The following is a 20,173-nucleotide window of genomic DNA, read 5'->3' as shown; positions in this document are numbered from 1 at the left end:
CAATACTGTCAACTCCAACATTATTGAACCTTTGATACACCGTGAAAATATGATCACTCAGTATGTATATATATATACGTATATATGTATACACACACACACACACACGCATCGTTAATTCATCACCTCACACCAAAATGTCGCCATTATGAAATATGCAAGAACAGGAAAAGGCATACTTCCTCTTTGTCTACGGATGTCTAAATTGTTTAATTAACATTTTCACGTTCAACAACGTTCGCGTGACCCGAACCACCTGAGCCTAGCCAAGCCGACCCAAGCCGAGCCGAAAGGTACCAACGGTCCGGCTCCAGGCTGCGAGCCGCTCCGGGTTTTGGGAGCCCTCCCGCCGCAGTGGGAGGAAGTTGAGCCACAAGGCAGCTGAGCCACCGCGTTAACGACAACAGAAAAACACGGAGACGAGAGGCGACCACGGGACACGCACACCACCGGAGCCGGGGAACGGACACCGCGAAGGGACACAGCAGAGAGGACGGAGTCTCCCGGCACTCGCTCGGAGGGACGCCGAGCTGCTCAGTAGCGGACGGAAGCTCCTCCAGCTCGGCTCGCCTGGTAGGAAGGAGTCGCCCGCAGCTGGCTGAGCACGAAGACCCGCCACCCCCCGCCTGTTTGTGGAGCCAGACACCGGTGCCTCGGTGCGGGACACTTCCACGCCGCCTCCACCGGTCGTACCGTTCCTCCCCATCGTCTGCTGCTTTAGTTTGTCCGCCATTTGACTTAAAAGTTCCAAGTGTTTCTGGCGCCCCCTCCCCCTCCTCCAGCGTCACTGGCAGTCCCCAGGCAGCCCTCCGCGCTGGCTGCCCCGGCGACGCGACGAGGCTCCCTTAACACTTGGCCTGGAAGCTGCGGGGACATTTTCAGGAGACTGTTGGGGACACTGGATGCTTTTTGTGGAGGAACGTAGCCTGACTAGAAGCTGCCGGATAGCAGCGCAGCTAGCCCGCTAGCGTGTTAGCTCCGTAGCTAGCTACATGCTAACTAGCAAAGCAAACATCGACGGTAGCTTCTGACGTGATCGAGCGTTGCAGGCAGCAGCCTGAGGGACATAGTCTCTGGTAGTCTTCAGTCCGGGACCAGACCAGACGACGTTGCGGGCCGGGGCAGGCGGACCTTGGTGCGGGCTGTGTGGAACGCAAAGGAGGCGCGCTAGCTTGTGTTTGCTGACTGGAAGACATTTGCATTGCTCGCACACAAGAAGACACTTTTCAAGCACGCAGCTGGAGGATTAGTCCACCTGTCCTCCGCCATCCTCCCTCCTCACGCCAACACAGCCCGTGTGGACAGACCAACGTGGACATTGTCTCGGGGGACGGATGCAGGCCGTCCATCCCGTGCGTTTGACGGCAGCGTGCACGGAGAAGCCGTTGTCTTAAATGGGATCGAAATAAAAAGGAAGCATTGACTCTTTGATTGGCAACTACTTCTCCTCCGAACCGACGATGACACTCTGAGGACACAGTCGACGGCTAGGACACCCACCCTCCCCGTCCCCCCCCCCACACCGCCCCGGGACGTTGATGGTGGTCTCATCTGGTGGAGGACCTCTGTGTTTTTGAAGCTCCACGCAAAAGTCTGCCGAGAAAGATGGCGGACCTGGAGGCAGTGTTGGCTGATGTCAGCTACTTGATGGCGATGGAGAAGAGCAAGTCCACTCCTGCAGCACGAGCCAGCAAGAAGATCATCCTGCCCGAGCCCAGGTAACACACACACACACCTGGAGATCATCAGTGGCGTTTGGTGTGATGGTTGCAGCAATTTATTATGAAGGGGGGAAAAACATCCAAAGCTACTTGGCCCCGTGTGAGAAAGTGATCCCCCCATTAAAACATAAGTGAAATGAACTGAGCTCTATCAGTGTAGGAAAGGTTATGAAGCCATTTGTAAAGCGTTGGGACTCCAGCCAACCACAGTGAGAGCCATCATCCACAGACCTTTGGGAAAATACTCTTAAGGCCCGTGTCCCATTCCATCTGGCACGGAGAACAAGAAGAGTTCAACATGGTGGTGGTAGTGTGACGGTCTGCCGCTTGAATGTGGGGCCATCTGTGGGTGAGCTCGAGCTGAAAGCAATTTGGCTTGTGCAGCAGGGCCATGATCCAAAACCCAGCATTAAGTCCACCAAAGCATATGAAGACTTTGTCCTGAGCTGAAGACTCACTGCAAGTTACCCCAAAGGCTTGATTGCACTTGTTGCTGCCAAGGGTGGGCTGAGCACTTTAGGCTAATCACTTTCTCACACAGGGACATGGAGCTTTGTTTCATTTCCAAATGCATCAGGTGTTGATGGAGTGTTGTCATTGGCTGATATTTACATTTCCGTCATCATCTCAAACATGGAAGTGGGCTAATAAATGGGGGGGGGGGCAACACTCTTCCACCCCACTGTGTATGTACTATGTACTACATACTACACAGAGTACATGCATTGCAATGACTACGTATAGTACATAGAGAACAAGGTATATACATGGGGAGTCCAGTAAGGGAAGAAAATGCTAATGATAAAAGATAAATCATCCTGTGGTTATTATTATTTTTATTATTATTATATCATTATTTTGATTTGATATGGTGACTTTCATCTTGTGAAGTTCATCTCTCCCCACCCCCATAGTATTCTGACTAAATAAATTTATTTCACTTTGTATTTCTTATCTTCGTTTAAATGCAAGCGTAAAAAAGTAGTGGCTTTTTTTTTAAGTACCAAAATAAAGTGTTAAAATGATGTTTATGAGAAGACTTTCATCTTTGGAATAGTTACTAGTGGGAAAGCCAAGTTTCTCATTGGTTGCCGCTTGTAGCCCCGCCCTCTGTGTGCTGGCCAATGGCAGCACCCTTCTTGTGTTTGTTGACTTTATTGACGTACTTGAGCAGGAAGTCGTCCTCAAGGTGTGGCTTCTCCTTGGCGCTGTCGCCGGCCTAAGACGCCATCATCGCCTCCTGTCCCTCGGGGCGAGCGTGCACACGGGCGGCGGCGATTTCCAAATAAAGTGGATGGGCTTTGATGGGATGGGGGATGGATTGCGTATCATCTCTTAATCACATCTTGATGCGCAGCCAGATTAGGATGTTTGTCTGAGGACGTCACAGGGATTAGCGCCTCTGACAGCCGCCATGCTAATTGACCTCTGTGCTCGTCAGCCACGCAGGCAAACACGGGCAGTGGAGGTTAATCCCGGGATTGGACGCCTGCGATCCCGGGATTGGAAAGCACAAGGCGGAGCCATCCTGAGATTACAAGGCTGATTAGCGCGTTAGCGGCCCGGTGGCGAGGTTCTGCTCCGTCAACACACGGGGCGTCTCACTCTGATATTTTTCAACCACTGTGAAACACTCAAACAACAGATAACATCAAATATCGATAATTAATGATGATGTCCGGCATCGCGCAAACCCTGCTTGCTATGCTAGCTTTAGCCAACTAACTCCAGGACGCAGGCGATGATGTGTGCAAACCCCGCCGCCGTGTATGCGGGCCCCGACGGTCGCACGCTGCCGACACATTCTCGGCACTCTGAGGCTCCCGACCGACTCTGGCGGGGAGGTGAGATGTTGCTTGGAGGGGGGGGGGGGGGGGGGGGGACTTCAGGCGCCGGCGCCGAGAGGGTGCTGTATAGACACGAGTCTTGAAGCCACAGGTGGAAAAGTGGAGGCCTGGGGGCCACTTGGGGCATGCCCTATTGCCTTATGTGGCCCCTGAAAGGGCAACTAATACACTACACTACACTACACTACACTACACACGTACAGGGAAGCCATCGGGTTGAGACGTGAACATGACACCATGTTGTCAATAAAATGAAATCATTAACGCTGGTGTGTGGCATGTCTGTGTCTTCCTCCATGGAAGTCATTCAGCAGCCAACACTTGGATGGATGGATGGCTGGATGGCTGGATGGCTGGATGGCTGGCCGTGTACTTCCTACAAAGGCCCACAAAGAGGAAGTGTTTACTTAGCCGGCCATGCCCCGCCCACTGCTCTCAGTCACATGACCCCCCACACCCCGGCGCCGCACTCTTGTCAATCAAACCGCCTTGGCTGCCATGTTGCCATGGCCACAATCTACAAAAGAGGAAGTACTCTTTGTCACGTCTGATTGTACACACTACTACTACTACCACAAGGGTTATTGGTACTTATATTACTACTACAGGTATTATTATTATTATTATTATTATTGGCATTTATGACTACTGCATGTATTATTAGTACTATTATTACTACGACAGGTATTATTATTATTGGACTGCAGCTATTCGTGTTTATATTGCTACTACAGTTTATTATTATTATTATTATTATGGGCATTTATGATGACTACTGTATTATTAGCCCTTATATTATATTATTGGACTACATGTATTATTAGTACTTATACTACAGGTGTTAATAATAATAATAATAATAAGATATTATGATTATTGGACTACATGTATTATTGGTACTTATATTACTACTACATGTATTTGGGGGATTTGTACGACTACTTCAGGTATCATTATTATTGGGATTTATATTACGCCAACATGTTTTCTTAGTAATCATGTTACTACTACATTGTATATTAGTGCTTGCATTACTACTATGTGTATCATTAGTTAGTCACAGCGGTACTGCCCAGTAGCCAGGTGAGAGTACACGGCAGTACTGCCCAGTAGCCAGGTGAGAGTACACGGCAGTACTGCCCAGTAGCCAGGTGAGAGTACACGGCAGTACTGCCCAGTAGCCAGGTGAGAGTACATGGCGGTACTGCCCAGTAGCCAGGTGAGAGTACACGGCGGTACTGCCCAGTAACCAGGTGAGAGTACCGTGTATGAGTGCGGAGAGGAGTTGGTGTACGTGTGAAGTAGTGTGTGTACTATGGTGGAAGTGGTAATGTTCCATGGGGGGGTGCTAATTGATTAATTCTCAGGCTGCCTCCCGTCATTAACACCTGTTCCCAGTGGGGGGGCTATCTACCTCTCCTGTGCCTCCCCGCGTCAGGGGACGGGCGTGCGCGGCGTGGCACTAATGCACTTCCTGTTTGTCTCCACAGCATCCGCAGCGTGATGCAGAAGTACTTGGAGGAACGTGACGAGCTCACCTTTGACAAGATTTTCAACCAGAAGATCGGTAAGTGCCCAACGCCGATGAGCAACAGGAAGTGGGTTGCTGCGGCCGCGTGGCGTGGCTGTGCAGGTGGCGGAGATGGCGCTGGCCTCCAGGAAGCTGATGCTCTTCTCCAGACAGGAAGCGTGTCAGCGAGCACAGCTGGGCCGCAGGCTTCATCAGCGTTAGTTACTCTTCCCCCCCCCCCCCCCCCCCCCCCGTTGGCCCCCTCGAGAATAGACAGCCTTAATTGGCATGCCTGGCCTCCTCGTGTGGGAGATCTTCCGCCCGTGTCATCAGGAAGTGATGCATGTTGGAACACGGCATCCCCGGCCTCTGGCGAGGCTGCTGGAGTACTTCCTGGGGGGCTTTACGGAAGAAAGACGTAATACGTTGACTTGGCAAACAGGTGCACAGGTGGAGGAATGGGGGTCCAGTCATGTCATGTGACTTCCTGTTTGTGTTCACCTTCCCTGGGCAGCCCTGTGAGACGCCCTGTCCAGCACACACTTGGTCAGTTGGTTAGTTGGGATGGCAGGGATGAGTATCAGGTGGGGACTTCCTGCTGGTTCTGGTCCTGGTCCTGGTTCTGGTTCCTGTTCCTCCTCATTCTTGAACGCCCCCCTTTCCTTTCTCACTCTGCCTTGGCATGCTCCCTCTCCATCTGTCAGACTTCTGGAATGGATGATGGAGAGTTGTGTGTTGCCTAGCAACTGTGGTTGCCACGGCAACGGCAGCAGGAGTGCCGCGCGAGCTTGCGGTTGGGGAGAAATGAATTTGATGGAAGGAGGAATAAAAGAGGTGACGAGGAGGGAAGAAGAAGGCGAACGCCATGCAGAAGACCAGGCACTCTCCTCCTCCTCCTTTCCCACAGCGCATTGTTCCCCCTCACGGTGCGGTGTGTGTCCCCGCCTCTAGTGCTGCCATCGCAGCGTCTTCACTTCCAGGATCCTGGACAAGTGCATTCTGTTTCCAGTGATCATCCTTGAGATGTTTCAGTAGCTTCATGGGAGTCCACCTGTGGTAAAGTCAGTTAGTTGGACATGATGTGGAAAGGCGCACCCCTGTCCATAAGGTCCCAGGGTTGACGGTGGATGGAAGACCAAAAACCAAGCATGAAGACAAAGCAATTGGCAGTAGACCTCCGGGATAGGATTGTCTCCAGGCTCAAGGCTGGGGAAGGTTACAGAAACATTTCCAATGAGCACAGTGGCCCCCGTGAACTGGAGTGGATGCGTGTGCACGGCAGCCGCTGATGGAGCCGCTCCCGTCACATTTAACCACTGACCCACAAGCCCTTTCCATCTGAGCATGTGCAGTAACCGCTTCATGTTCTGCCATTACGGCTTCACATCTGCTGTCACAGGCAGATGCCACGGGTGCCGATTGTCCTTAAGACCTGTTAGGGGTGTCACAAGATCTCACGAGAGGAAGGAACTGTGGTTGGGCGCTAGGAGGATATGAACTTTATGGCCCCTTTGTCTGGGTGGGTGGAGCCGGGGCCGCCAGCATACACACAGTGTGTAACATAGTGACAGAACATCATGACACCTGGAATTATCACCGTGGAAAAAGGTGTTTTTGTTATCCCGGTTGAGTCGGCCTTCACATCCACTTGGGAATGCCGGTGGGGGGCTACTTGGTGGCTGTGCATGTGTTAGCGGTGGGTATGAGTGTTATGGAGGCGTGTGTGCCGTGTCGACAGGAGCGGTGTACGCGTAGCGTGCCGGTACAACAAGTTAGACGTGGGAGCGTGAGGCGCTTTGCAGGCGTTGAGCAAACACTCTGCTCCTTCCAGGATGAGACATCCGCTCTGTCGTTTGTTCAGCTTCCTCAAACATCCTGCGGCCGTGAGCGCTCGCCAAGGCCTCAGAGCGGCCTCTCCGGCCGAGCGCCGTCAGGGACCCGCTCACATCTGGCCTCCCGCTACCCGTCTAGCTCCCCGTCATGGATGGATGTGTTGATGCTGAATCACCCTGTTAGCAAGCCATGGCCAGACGGCTGAACACTGGTTACACACGCACGCCGGCCTCGGGCCAGTAAAGGTTAGCGTATGTATAATGCAACATAGGTTCCACAGTCACAAGCCTTTTTTTGGACGGCAAACGTGCAGCCTGCCACACGCTGAGCTGGAACCCACAGCAAAGCAAGACAAGAAAAAGCTGCTTTTCAGCCACAAGGCTCACGTCTGAGTCCTTCTTACTTTATTTATTTATGTCATTTAGGACTTTCTCCCCAAGTTGGTGTTTCTCATCATTAAAAAACACTTTTTTTCCATTTCCCCAACTTCATTTTCACATCACATTTTAAAATGAATAATGAACTCAAATGTGATTTTTTTTTATCATAGTTATCATAGCGAGCAAGGCCAAAGAGCAGTGATTGGCGAGCAAGGCCAAAGAGCAGTGATTGGCGAGCAAGGCCAAAGAGCAGTGATTGGCGAGCAAGGCCAACGAGCTTGGTAGAAAGGCCAAAGAGCCTGTTTGGCGAGCAAGGCCAAAGAGCCTGTTTGGCGAGCAAGGCCAAAGAGCCTGGTTGGCGAGCAAGGCCAAAGAGCCTGGTTGGCGAGCAAGGCCAAAGAGCCTGGTTGGCGAGCAAGGCCAAAGAGCCTGGTTGGCGAGCAAGGCCAAAGAGCCTGGTTGGCGAGACATTGACGAATGGGAGAAATGCAAGATTGCTCCTGGTGGGGAGGAAGGTGAGGGAGCGGCCCACAGTGACAAGGGGGGGGGGGGGGGGGATTCCTGATGATGTCAAGGGAGTTGATCGGTGTCCTGAGATGTCCACAGGGCATGTGTGAGACAGGTTCAGTTTCTTGTTTAGCGCCAGGAGGACCATACACACACAAACACACACACGCGTACACACCATGTGACCACGTGGAGGAAGTGACGCACGCCGTCTGGCGCTCAGATAAGGTAGCTGGTGAAGGAGGCGGCATGATCCAAACGAATGACCTGTGGGACGGCTGGTTCCCACACGGAATACTCCAGTACACTTCCATAAGTACTTCCTTTGGTGTGTGCAGTGGATGACTACCCCATCCTCTACAATTACCAACTATTTACCCTCTTCTTCCTTCATCTATGGGACTCCCTCCCATAACCGTGTTCGTCTAGACGCACCACGGGTTCCTGGTAATGACGGCGCTAGCTAGCTAGGCGTGTCCTTGTTGATTCTTTGGGAAAGGCTGCCTCTGGTGTTTGAGCAGAGAACTCCATGTGACGAAGACCCTAGACCCTTGGAAGGACGAGGGTGGTGTCGGACGTAGCAGCGCTAGCATGCATGGTAGCATGCTAATGTGCCGTTAGGACTCTTGTTGGAATGCATCCAAGGGTTTGTGTGAGGAAGCAGATACTGGACGCACAGCATCAATATTGAATCTTTGTCGCGTCAACATTGTCGCTCTGTAAGCCAGGAAATACCAAAACATTTATTTTAATTGTTTTTAATGCTTTTTGAAGAATGTCTTCCTCGTCCACGTTGGCCCTGCTGAAGCTGGCGAGCCCGTTGGGAAGGTCAAAGCTGTCAGACTGGTGACCCGTGTGGAGATGGGATCTTGTTAGCGGGGGCTATTTTTATTTAGCACCTGATGCTAATCAGCTGAAAGGGAAGAGGCGTGTTCTTAAATCTTTGGCCGTCACGTGCTGAAGGTGGAGCGCGACCCGATGTCTGTCATGTGACCTGGCTGCCTTGTGGCACGCCAGCCTCACACATCACTTTGTACACGCCTTCCCTGTTGTCAAGGGGGCAGTTACCATAGCAACATCACATCTCATTCCTCGGCTATGTGTGAGCTGTTTATTAGCTCCGCCCCCTTTGCCAGATCCTTTTTCATCACCGTGGCGTGTGCATCCAGCTGCATGGTTTGGCTGCGTGTGGGCGTGTCTTGATGGCAACTGTCTTGATGAGCGTCTTAATGACTGCAGTCAGGGGTTGTGGGCGTGTACGAGAGCTGTCCATCACAGGTCAACAGGAAGTGTGTGATGAGCAGCAGCAGCAGGATGACGTGTTTGTGCTCCTCAGGCTTCCTGCTCTTCAAGGACTTCTGCTTGAATGAGATCGACGAGGCCGTGCCGCAGCTCAAGTTCTACGAAGAAGTAAGCGTCTTTGTTTGCGTAGCCCGTCTAAGGTTGGCGCAGGAAGTCACGCTGACCGGCGGCGTATCCTTTCAGATCAAAGACTACGAGAAGCTGGACTCTGAGGAGGAGCGGCTGAGTCGCAGTCGGCAGATCTATGATGGCTACATCATGAAGGAGCTGCTGTCCTGCTCGCATGTGAGGAAACTCAGAAGCTCAGGCTGCACCGGGGAGGGGGGGGTCCACACTGATTCCCAGCGGGGGCCACATGGTGAAAAGTGAAAAAAGCATGCGACTTAGATGTTTTATATTTTAGCTATGTCACTGTCACATCTACACCTTCCCCTCATCTGTGACACAATTGAATTGACATGTGTGATGGTTTGGATCCCCCAGGCTTTCATGCCCCCCCCAGACCCAGCTGCAGTCAGCGGGTCTATCTTCCAGAAAGAGCAGGAGTGTCCACAGTAGAAATATCATTTCACAAAAAAACTCCAGTCAATCAGCAACAGAAGACCAAGTAGAATAACCTGATCATGCTGAGGAACACGGGATTGGCTCTCTAAGGTCGGGGAACACACTTACCTTGGGGAAGTTATTAGTGATATATATTAGTCGTAAATCAATTTCAATTATGAAAATATAGTCAGAATATTATAGGATTACAAATCATAAATTTATGGCAATAAAGTCAATACAGTGGGAATAATGTTCTAACATGGGAATAAAGTTGGAATAATATGGGAATAAAGTTCTAATGTGGGGAATAAAGTTGGAATAATATGGGAATAATGGTCTAATATCGGAATAAAGTTGGAATAATATGGGAATAATGTTCTAATATCGGAATAAAATCAATACTATGAGAATAAAGTGAGAATAGCATGGGAATGAAGTTCTAATACTATGGGAATAAATTGAGAATAGTATGGGAATAAAGCTCTAATGTGAGAATAAAGCTGGAATGCTGTGGGAATAAATTAAGAATAGTATGGGAATAAAGTTCAAATGTGGGAATTAAGTGAGAATAGAATGGGAATAAAGTTATACTGCGCAATAAAGTTCTAATACTATGGGAATAAATTGAGAAGAGTATGGGAATACAGTTCTAATACTATGGGAATAAATTGAGAAGAGTATGGGAATACAGTTCTAATACTATGGGAATAAATTGAGAATAGTGTGGGAATACAGTTCTAATACTATGGTTATACATTGAGAATAGTATGGGAATAAGGTCCTAATTCCAAAAGGACATTTTAAAGTTGAGTTTTGAACAAACCAAAACAAACCAAGAGCATTGGTGGACTTTATGAAAATGTAGTGGAAATATGAAGAGAAAAAAAGAATGTTGGAATCAAGTGGTAGTATAAATACAAATAATGTCATTTAGTAGCATAGACCTGACATACTGGAATAAAAAAGGGTCATTTTAGGAAGGTTCTGGTAGAGGAATAAGGTGACAATGTTGTGACGGTAAGATGTAAGATTATTCGTTATTTAGAGTTAATATGCGACTCGCGAAGCAGCCATACAGTAGGAGGCCAGTAGATATGGATGATGTGATAGCAGATATCCAACGTGTTTGTGGCCCTGGCTGGGACAAGCCTCCCCCCCATGTGCGGGGCGGGGCGACGATGTTTCTATGAAAGTGTCCCACCTCGTCCGTGGTGTGTTTTGACTTGGACATATTTTCCTGCCGCGTTGCTGGCAGCTGTTCTCCAAGAAAGCAGTGGACCACGTGCAGAGTCATCTGGCCAAGAAGCTGGTGCCCCCCAGCCTCTTCCAGGTAGACCCGCACCCCACACACACACTAACCGTGACCCCTCCTGTAACCCCCTTTAACGTGCGCCCAGCCCTACATCCTGGAGATCTGCGACAGCCTGAGAGGGAAGATCTTCCTCAAGTTCATCGAGAGGTGAGATGGAAGAACTTTGGCCAACGGTAGCTTGGACCGCCTCACCTGACCCCCCCCCCCTGTCCTCCTCCTTTGCAGCGACAAGTTCACTCGCTTCTGCCAGTGGAAGAATGTGGAGCTCAACATTCACGTGAGTACGCCGACACTGTGGCGATGCCGACGAGGAGCACGTCTGATGGGACGCGTCTGTGTGCTTCCTCCCGCAGCTGACCATGAACGACTTCAGCGTGCACCGCATCATCGGCCGCGGCGGCTTCGGCGAGGTTTACGGCTGCAGGAAGGCTGACACGGGCAAGATGTAAGCGGGCGCCGCCTCTCGCGGGACCCCAACAGCGCCGATTGTGACGTGTGTCCTTGTCACCCCGCCCCGCAGGTACGCCATGAAGTGTCTGGACAAGAAGAGGATCAAGATGAAGCAGGGCGAGACGCTGGCGCTCAACGAGAGGATCATGCTGTCGCTCGTCAGCACGGGGGTGAGTAGCGCGGCCGCCGCCATCTGGGGCCATGTTAGAGATGCTGACACGCAATTTGACCCTCATCCACAGGACTGCCCCTTCATCGTGTGCATGACCTACGCCTTCCACACCCCCGACAAGCTCTGCTTCATCCTGGACCTCATGAACGGTAACCGTGGTGACCCCTCCCTCCTGCCTTTTTCATTGGAAGCTCACATCTAGCCCCAACCCCGAAAACCCAGCTGCGATCCTGTAGGTGGCAGTAATGCACATTAGCAATGGATCTCATTGCAAGCAGACTTACTTCCTTTTTTCCTTCACCTTTATCTGGGTATGCACCAACACACGCGCACACACATCAGGTGGAGTCGGTCAAGTCCTGAAGTGACAAGCATGGATTACACTGCAAACATTTACTGCAGCCTGGTGATGCTGACTCTCTCTCTCTCTCACTCTCTCTGTGTGCGTGTACGTGCACCTAGGTGGTGACCTGCACTACCACCTGTCCCAGCACGGCGTTTTCAGTGAGAAGGAAATGCGCTTCTACGCTGCAGAGATCATCCTGGGCCTGGAACACATGCACAACCGCTTTGTGGTATACCGAGACCTCAAGGTACCTCCTTCACCCAACATACACACACACACACACACACCTTTCCCATGCGCCCACACACACACACCTTCACTCATCAGTCATCACCGAGGCTGGTGTGAATTCTTACAGGGAATGATGCCCATCATCCTCAATCCCAACGTGAGACAGCAACACACGTCTGTCTCTTTTTGCTGCCTTCTAAAGATACGGAAACAGACATATGCAGCCCATCACGTGGGCTGCATATTATTATGATTATTATTATTATTGGGCGGCACAGCAGTGTAGTGGTTAGCGCGCAGACCTCACAGCTAGGAGACCAGGGTTCAATTCCACCCTCGGCCATCTCTGTGTGGAGTTTGCATGTTCTCCCCATGCAAGCGTGGGTTTTCTCCGGGTACTCCGGTTTCCTCCCACATTCCACATTCCTCCCAATTGGCGACTCCTAATTGGGTGTGAATGGTTGTTTGTCTATATGTGCCCTGTGATTGGCTGGCCACCAGTCCAGGGTGTGCCCCGCCTCTCGCCCAGAGACAGCTGGGATATGCTCCAGCACCCCCCGCGACCCTCGTGAGGAAAAAGCGGTAGAAAATGAATGAATGAATCAATGAATTATTATTGTTAGGAGGAATTGATGGGTAGTGGTCAGGATTGGTTGGGTAGGTGTGTCCCTCATGAACTCCTTCAGTAAAGTGTTAACACCGGATAGTATGGCTGGGCGATATGGATTTTTTTTTTTAATAATATCCATACCTCTGTTCATCACAATATGAAAAACAAGCATATAATTCCTATGGATATAGACTGGATTTGATGCGGAGGTCTCATGTTTCAAGATGGCGCTGCCCGAATACAAGATAATTACGACTAGTTAGTTAGCACCGTGTCTCCTGCAGCATTTTTCGTGTTTCGTGGTTTATTTATGACTTCCTTATTGTTTTGGTGCCATAGCAAGTGTGCAGCTGTGGATGTGTATCTTGTTACATCTGTAGCTTGTCGCTTGCTCCATTGTTGACATTCGAGAGCGGCTGTTAGCATCCCTTCGGTATGCCCAATGATCGGCTATCCCCATGGAGATACAGAGGAGAGGCTGCATAGTGGGGGTGAACAGTGAAAAAGATGTATCAACCATGTTTACCGTCTCTCGTCATGGGAACGTGACATGGAAGCGCTAACAGAGACTACCGTGAGTCCAGCACGATTGCACCGAAAATTCAACATTAGATTGAACTTTTTCTATATTTATTTAGAAAAGACAATATATTATTTTATATAAGATTGTTTACATTTTAATAAAACGTTGCACACATATTTGGCTTTGACTTTGGTCAAATTCAGCTTATGGAAAAAATAAATACATACAACAAAATACAAAATACAGCATATGGATATTGTACCTAAGTATATTGAGATATGAGTATTGCCCAGACCTACCGGCTAGCGACTAGCTTCATGCCTCAGGCCACAAGGGGAATGTGTCTCTATGTTTTGTTCCCAAATACCTAATAAATCTATAAGTATGACATGTGCCATGCTACCTTGCTGGAGCTTTTTTAACAGTGACCTTGCTAGGTGGAATAGGTGCGTCCCATGGCGAAGCTGCCTCTTCTGACCGGTTTTTCTACATTCAGAAGGCCCAAACAAAGACGTGTACTGGTATCTATTGTGGACGATGATGGGCAACATTTTCCTTAAAAACTACACTTTTCCTTGGGTGCTTACAGTACATAGACGTCTGCACATCTTCCAGGGTGTGTTGACACTGTCATTATGCTAAATACACACGGTGAGTGCTAGGTGCGTACTAAGTACTAAGCTGTAAAGGGTACACCGCAGTGCACTTCAGGTTCATCCTGAAAGGTATCTTGAGCATGATGGTGCTACTATCGACCTGGACCGTCTCGACCAGTGCCTCGCTCACGTGCACTTTCTGTGTCAGCCGGCGAACATCCTGTTGGACGAGCACGGTCACGTTCGGATCTCCGACCTGGGTCTGGCCTGCGACTTCTCCAAGAAGAAACCTCACGCCAGCGTGTAAGTTGACCGCCCGCCTGTGTGTGTGCGCGCGCGCGCGTTCAAAGGCGTAGACGCTTATCTTGCTAATCACCGGAGTCAACTGGCAGCAAAGGCAAACATGGCTGCCGGTCATGCTAGCGGCAGTGAGTCTATGCTAACATGTTGACTTAGTTCATATGCTAACACGCAGGCGAGCAGGCAGCTCTGTGTGTTTGGCTAGTTAGCTGCGTGTCGGATATTAGCAGAGGTGTGTGATGTTTCACTGCAGCCTCTTAATACTTGATGAGCTTCATCGCATTGCAGCAGCATGCTGCCACCTACTGGCGACACATGGGTCAACACACCTGTGACGGTGCTAATATTAAAAGCAATAAACAGTCCTGTGATACGATAAAGACTTTTATATGAGGAAGGAGGCGGCCATATTCATTAGCACTGCAGCCTGCTTCACATTGCAGTGTTGACCCAGCGTGTGGTGTATGGTTCCAGGGGTACCCATGGGTACATGGCTCCAGAGGTGCTCCAGAAGGGTACAGCGTACGACAGCAGCGCTGACTGGTTCTCCTTGGGATGCATGCTCTTCAAGCTCCTCCGAGGGTAACATCACTTCCTGCCTGCTACACCAAACACTCTCTCTGACTCCCATCAGACCCCCCACCCCCATTCCTAGCCCACTCTCCAGCTATTGTCTTTGATGTGGAGTGTGGAAATGCCACACATCTGAGCACACGGGGTCAGAACCTGTGTGTGTTTGGGTTGGGGGGGCGGGGGGTGCATGTGGTGAGCTAAGTGTCCTCTGTTGCCACCCCCTGCAGGCACAGCCCCTTCCGACAGCACAAGACCAAAGACAAACACGAGATTGACAGGATGACACTCACCATGGTAAGACGTCTACTCCCACATCCATTGTAGTCTGTGTACCACGTACTCTACACAACCATCACTGTCATTCATCATCGTCCTACGTGCGGACACAACCATTCCATTACTTTCTCCTCCACCTGTCCGGGTTCGAGTCGTGGGGGGCACCAGTAGGGAAGCCCAGACCCCTGGCCACCACCTCCAGGTCCACCAGGAGGACTCAAGGCGTTCCCGGGAGACATAATCCCTCCAGCTTGTCCCGGCCTGCCCTGGGCCTTCTCCCGGCTGGGCATTCCCGGAACACCTCAACAGGGAGGAGTCCGGGAGCCATCTGGACCAGATGCCCGAGCCACCTCAATTGGCTCCTCTCCATGTGAAGGAGCAGCGCCAATCCCACCTTCCCACTCGTGAACAAGACCCCGAGATACTTAAACTCCTTCCCTCGGAGCAGGACCTCATTCCCAACCCGGTGGGAATCCCCATTTCCCACTGAGAACCATGGCCTCTGGTTTGGAGGTGCGGAGTCTCATCCCAGAAGATTCACACTCAGATGCAGGCCCACGAGGCCATCAGGACCACATCGTCTGCCAGCAGCAGAGATGAGTTCCGAAGGCGCCCGAACAGGACTCCCTAAACGCCTTGGCTGTGCCTAGGAATTCTGTCCATGAAAACGAACAGAAAAGGTAACAAGAGGAAACAGGCTGCCCTTACTGCTGGCAATGCCAACCAGGCTCCTGCTCCGGTTCTACAAGGACCCGGTGGCACATACTAGCACACCCATCCTGTACTCCCAGTCCCCCCGAGCCCCCTCCCCCAAAGGATGCCACCAGGGACACTGTCCAATGCCCTTTCCAGGTCCACAAAGCACACGTAGACTCCCATACACCCTCCAGCACCCTTGTGAGGGACAGCACCCCTGGGACATGCAGACACAGGTCTATTCAGTGCATAAGTGCACACTTACCCTTGGACTTTTTCATGCATAACTGCACACTGTACTTCCTCCTCGTCTTTGGAGGGCATAGTCCACACTGGCATGCTTCCACTCAGGGAGACATCACCTTTCTCATGGTGCACTAGCGTCACGGCCATCGGAACACTAAATACAAATACATCTGTGGTGTTGGGAAGTATACTAAAGTACACTCGGTACCAGATGTTGCACTCCATGTGGTCTCACTTCCCGGCCTCCCTTGTTGCCATCTTGATGGCAGCTGAGGAAGACGAGGGTAGATGGATGATGATGATGATGATTTCTAGTAAGTATGTGATGATCAGCTCTACACTGTCCATCAACATCCACACTCAGGAACTAAGTATACTCAGCATGGATTCTCAGTGAGGCAGTGTGTGTGTGTCCAGTACAGAGAAAGTGTGATCTTAGCTATCCGAGTAAATCCAGATTAGGATTTAATCCAGCTACTATCCCTGTAATCCCCCAGTGGGGGTGGGGTTAGAAATAGCTTTCTGAATGGCGGTCACATGATCAAGAATGTCCTCGTATGAACGGGAGTCGTGCTGAGAAATGACCTGTCCTCTATGTTGCCTGTTTCTACGTTGTGTCCCTCGTAGAACGTGGAGCTGCCCGACTCCTTCACAGCAGAACTCAAAGAACTTCTGGAAGGTCTCCTGCAGCGCGACGTGTCCAAGAGGCTGGGCTGCCAGGGCAGAGGGTAACGCACGCATGCACACACACGCATACGCGCACACACACAGCTGGGTCGTGGTGTCCTGGGCCAACAGCGCCTTCCTGTGGCCACAAGAGGACTAACATGTAGTGTGACCTCCGTCAAGCAGAGCCTCGGAGGTCAAGGAGCATCCTTTCTTCAAGGGCATGGACTGGCAGCAGGTGTACCTGCAGAAGGTGAAGCCCCGCCCCCTTGATTGCAAACACCTGCAACAGGAAACCGTAACGTCGCCCTCTTTCTGTCCTTCTCAGTACTCGCCACCCTTAATCCCGCCCAGAGGGGAGGTCAATGCCGCCGACGCCTTCGACATCGGCTCCTTTGACGAGGAAGACACCAAGGGCATCAAGGTGGTGATGATGTCATCATGCCGTCTTGCATCACAACGACTTCATATTCTCTTTCCCTGCAGCTGCTGGACAGCGACCAGGAGCTCTACAAGAACTTCCCCCTGGTCATCTCAGAGCGCTGGCAGCAGGAAGTGGCGGAGACCGTCTACGAGGCAGTCAACTCCGACACGGACAAGAACGAAGCTCGCAAGAGAGCCAAGAACAAGCAGCTGGGCCACGAGGAAGGTAAAACGTCTTCGTAGCCTTCGTCTCCTTCTCCTCCTCCTCCTCCTCCTTCTTCTTGCTGTGCTCTCACCCCCCCCCCCCCCCCCCATGTGGCATGCATGTTTTCAGACTACGCCTTGGGCAAGGATTGCATCATGCACGGATACATGCTGAAACTGGGCAACCCCTTCCTCACCCAATGGCAGCGACGCTACTTCTACCTCTTCCCCAACAGGGTGGAGTGGAGGGGGGAGGGGGAGTCACGGGTGAGTCTGCCTCTCAGTGCACTATTCGTGCACTCTAAACACCACATGTAAGTGCATGAGTGGGCACTATTTCTGCATTCTAAACGCCACATGTAAGTGCAAGAGTGGGCACTATTCATGCGCTCTAAACACCACATGTAAGTGCGCGAGTGGGCACTATTGATGCGCTCTAAACACCACATGTAAGTGCATGAGCGGGCACTATTCATGCACACTAAAGACCATATGTAAGTGCACGAGTGGGCACTATTCAGGCACTCTAAATACCACATGTAAGTGCACGAGTGGGCACTTCCTGCGCTCTAAACACCACATGTAAGTGCACGAGTGGGCACTATTTCTGCATTCTAAACGTCACATGTAAGTGCACAAGCGGGCACTATTCATGCATTCTATACGTCACATGTAAGTGCGTGAGTGGGCACTATTGATGCGCTCTTAACACCACATGTAAGTGCACGAGCAGGCACTATTCATGCACACTAAACACCATATGTACGTGCACGAGCGAGCACTATTTTTGCACTCTAAACACCACTTGTAAGTGCACAAGTGGGCACTGAAAAGACAAAGTGTACACTTGCTAGACTAGGACAATTGTGCACTAAGCAGTCCAAACAGTATAAGTTCACGTGTGTGTGTTGTCTCACTATGTGTGTTGGTGCACTGTGTGTGTGTGTGGTTGTGCACGCCAAGGAAACATGGCTGAAACGCTTGACGCCACACAAAGACGCGGTGAGTGTCACATGACATCACGGCCAAGAAGTAGACGCATAGACTCTGCCTCCCGCCCCTTATTTCTGTAGATGAGGAAGTGATGTGACCTTTGACCTCGAGTGTGTTCCAGGATGGCTAGACGCTTTATTAGGCGTGCGGGTCACGTGGCGTGACGTAGGCATAAAAGGAAGCGAGGAAGGGTTGAACGGTGCGGTGGCTGCGTCGGATGCGACCTCTGACCTCCTGTGCTTTGTGTGCCGCAGCAAAACCTGCTGACGATGGAACAGATCGTATCCGTGGAGGAAACGCAGATTAAAGATAAGAAGTGCATCCTGCTGCGCATCAAAGGAGGGAAGCAGTTTGTGCTGCAGTGCGAGGTAACACACACAGGCACACACACACACACAGACACACACACGCCAATGGTGTAACCATGCCGTGGTGTTGTTGTCGTTGTGGTCAGAGCGATCCGGAGCTGGTGCAGTGGAAGAAGGAGCTGACCGATGCGTTCACTGAAGCTCAGAAATTACTGCGCCGTGCTCCCAAGGTCATCGGGAAGAGTCGCAGCGGCGTGGTGGAGCTCTCCAAACCCCCCCTCACGCACCGCAACAGCAATGGCCTGTGAACACATGCGCACGCACGCACGCACGCACGCACACACACACACACACACACACACACACACACACACACACTGACCAATCCTACTTTTTTCGGCCATGGGACCTTGCCAGTCGTGGACAGGAAGCAGCATGTGACCTGCATGAACCTTGGGGGGGAGCGTGGGGGGCGTGTCCTCTCTCAGCCCTACAAATCCCACCCGAGGGATGAGGGGGGCGCTGTAAGGACTCAAAGCCTTCCCCTCCTGAGCAATGATTGATTACCCCCCCCTCCCACCCCCCACACACAGCGTGTAAGGACGTGCTAAAGTGCCAACATCCTCAGTGAATATTCGGCAGCAGGAAGCAGGAAGTGAACGGACTGCAGACTCTTCTGATTGGCCAATCGCTGTAGAGACTGACATTCCATTGGCTGACCAGCAGCAGACAGTCGCTATGGTAACCAGCGGACTCAAAGTGGGGGGGGGCGTGTGTATATATTGTTTGTGTTTTAGTGTTTGCATCATGGTGGGGGGGCAGAAAGTCAGTCAGCCACCATGGCAACACTACCATGGGTTGGGGCGGGGGGGGGGCGTTAGCATGTTAGCTAGGTGTTTTGTCTCCTGCGTGACGAGGACGCAGCCTGTTCTCCAACATTCCGCCACGCCACGAAGGAGAGGCGGCCTGATTAGCGTTAGCGTGCTTCTTTGTTTTGTTCGCAAGCCTTCCGCGGTGGGCGTGGTCTCTTCGGAGAAAAGTCGTCACCTTTCAAGGTGTCTTTTATTTTTTTATTCTGTTCTTTGACGTGGTTCCTCGCACCTTTTAGCGCCATGTGTTACTCGCTAGTCTCAATGTGCCAAACAACTGTTGCCGAGGGGGCGGAGCCTGCGCAAGCCTTACTTGGGACCGTGTGACCCCGCCCCCCGCCGTCTCTCTGAAGGGAAGAAAACTGTGAGTCTCTTCTGCCAGGACACGTGCACGCTCGCCATGAAGTATCTATGAGAAATATATGTGTATAAGAACACAAAAGCTTTAGGTTTATTTAAAAGATAGAAAAAATAAAGTTTGGGGATTTTAATGTGATTTCTTTCAAATGTTTGTGGTGAACAATCTTGCACATAAAGACTTGGAAAAAAACACTTCTTTGGATCTATAATTTCTCATATCGCACCTTTTAAACACGAAAGGATTAGAATTCGATTGTACAACTACAAGGATAATTGATGTAGGACTACGTTAAAAAGACATAGAATTTCAGTATGTGGAATCAAACTATGGAGTGGATTGAGTAAGACCCTCGAACAATGCACAACGATGAGC

General features: G+C 50.9%; 1 protein-coding gene across 2 annotated transcripts; it reads left to right on the top strand.

The window, feature by feature from the left end:
• The first annotated feature begins 204 nt into the window (after nt 1-204).
• On the top strand, nt 205-19,936 carry grk3 (G protein-coupled receptor kinase 3). Of its 2 annotated transcripts, XM_078798990.1 has the most exons (22): nt 205-1,718; nt 5,059-5,135; nt 9,135-9,208; nt 9,284-9,385; nt 10,902-10,976; nt 11,044-11,105; nt 11,184-11,235; nt 11,312-11,403; nt 11,479-11,578; nt 11,651-11,729; nt 12,043-12,173; nt 14,095-14,189; nt 14,661-14,768; nt 14,987-15,053; nt 16,605-16,705; nt 16,830-16,896; nt 16,972-17,067; nt 17,130-17,292; nt 17,401-17,537; nt 18,234-18,272; nt 18,518-18,631; nt 18,718-19,936. In XM_078798990.1, exons 1-22 carry the CDS (start codon nt 1,606-1,608, stop codon nt 18,877-18,879), a joined length of 2,106 nt encoding a protein of 701 aa, XP_078655116.1. In that variant the 5' UTR covers nt 205-1,605; the 3' UTR covers nt 18,880-19,936. The 2 variants fall into 2 exon arrangements, with proteins under 2 accessions (XP_078655116.1, XP_057913815.1); XM_058057832.2 differs by lacking the exon at nt 18,234-18,272 and having other exon boundaries at nt 209-1,718.
• The last annotated feature ends 237 nt before the right edge of the window (nt 19,937-20,173 follow it).

This window comes from Doryrhamphus excisus, linkage group LG19 (assembly GCF_037039965.1).
Source record: "Doryrhamphus excisus strain RoL-2023G ecotype Guam linkage group LG19, RoL_Dexc_Guam_v1.1, whole genome shotgun sequence".
NCBI lineage: Eukaryota > Metazoa > Chordata > Actinopteri > Syngnathiformes > Syngnathidae > Doryrhamphus > Doryrhamphus excisus.
The sequence above is the reverse complement of the archived record's forward strand: the minus strand, read 5'-3'. Positions and strand labels throughout refer to the sequence as shown.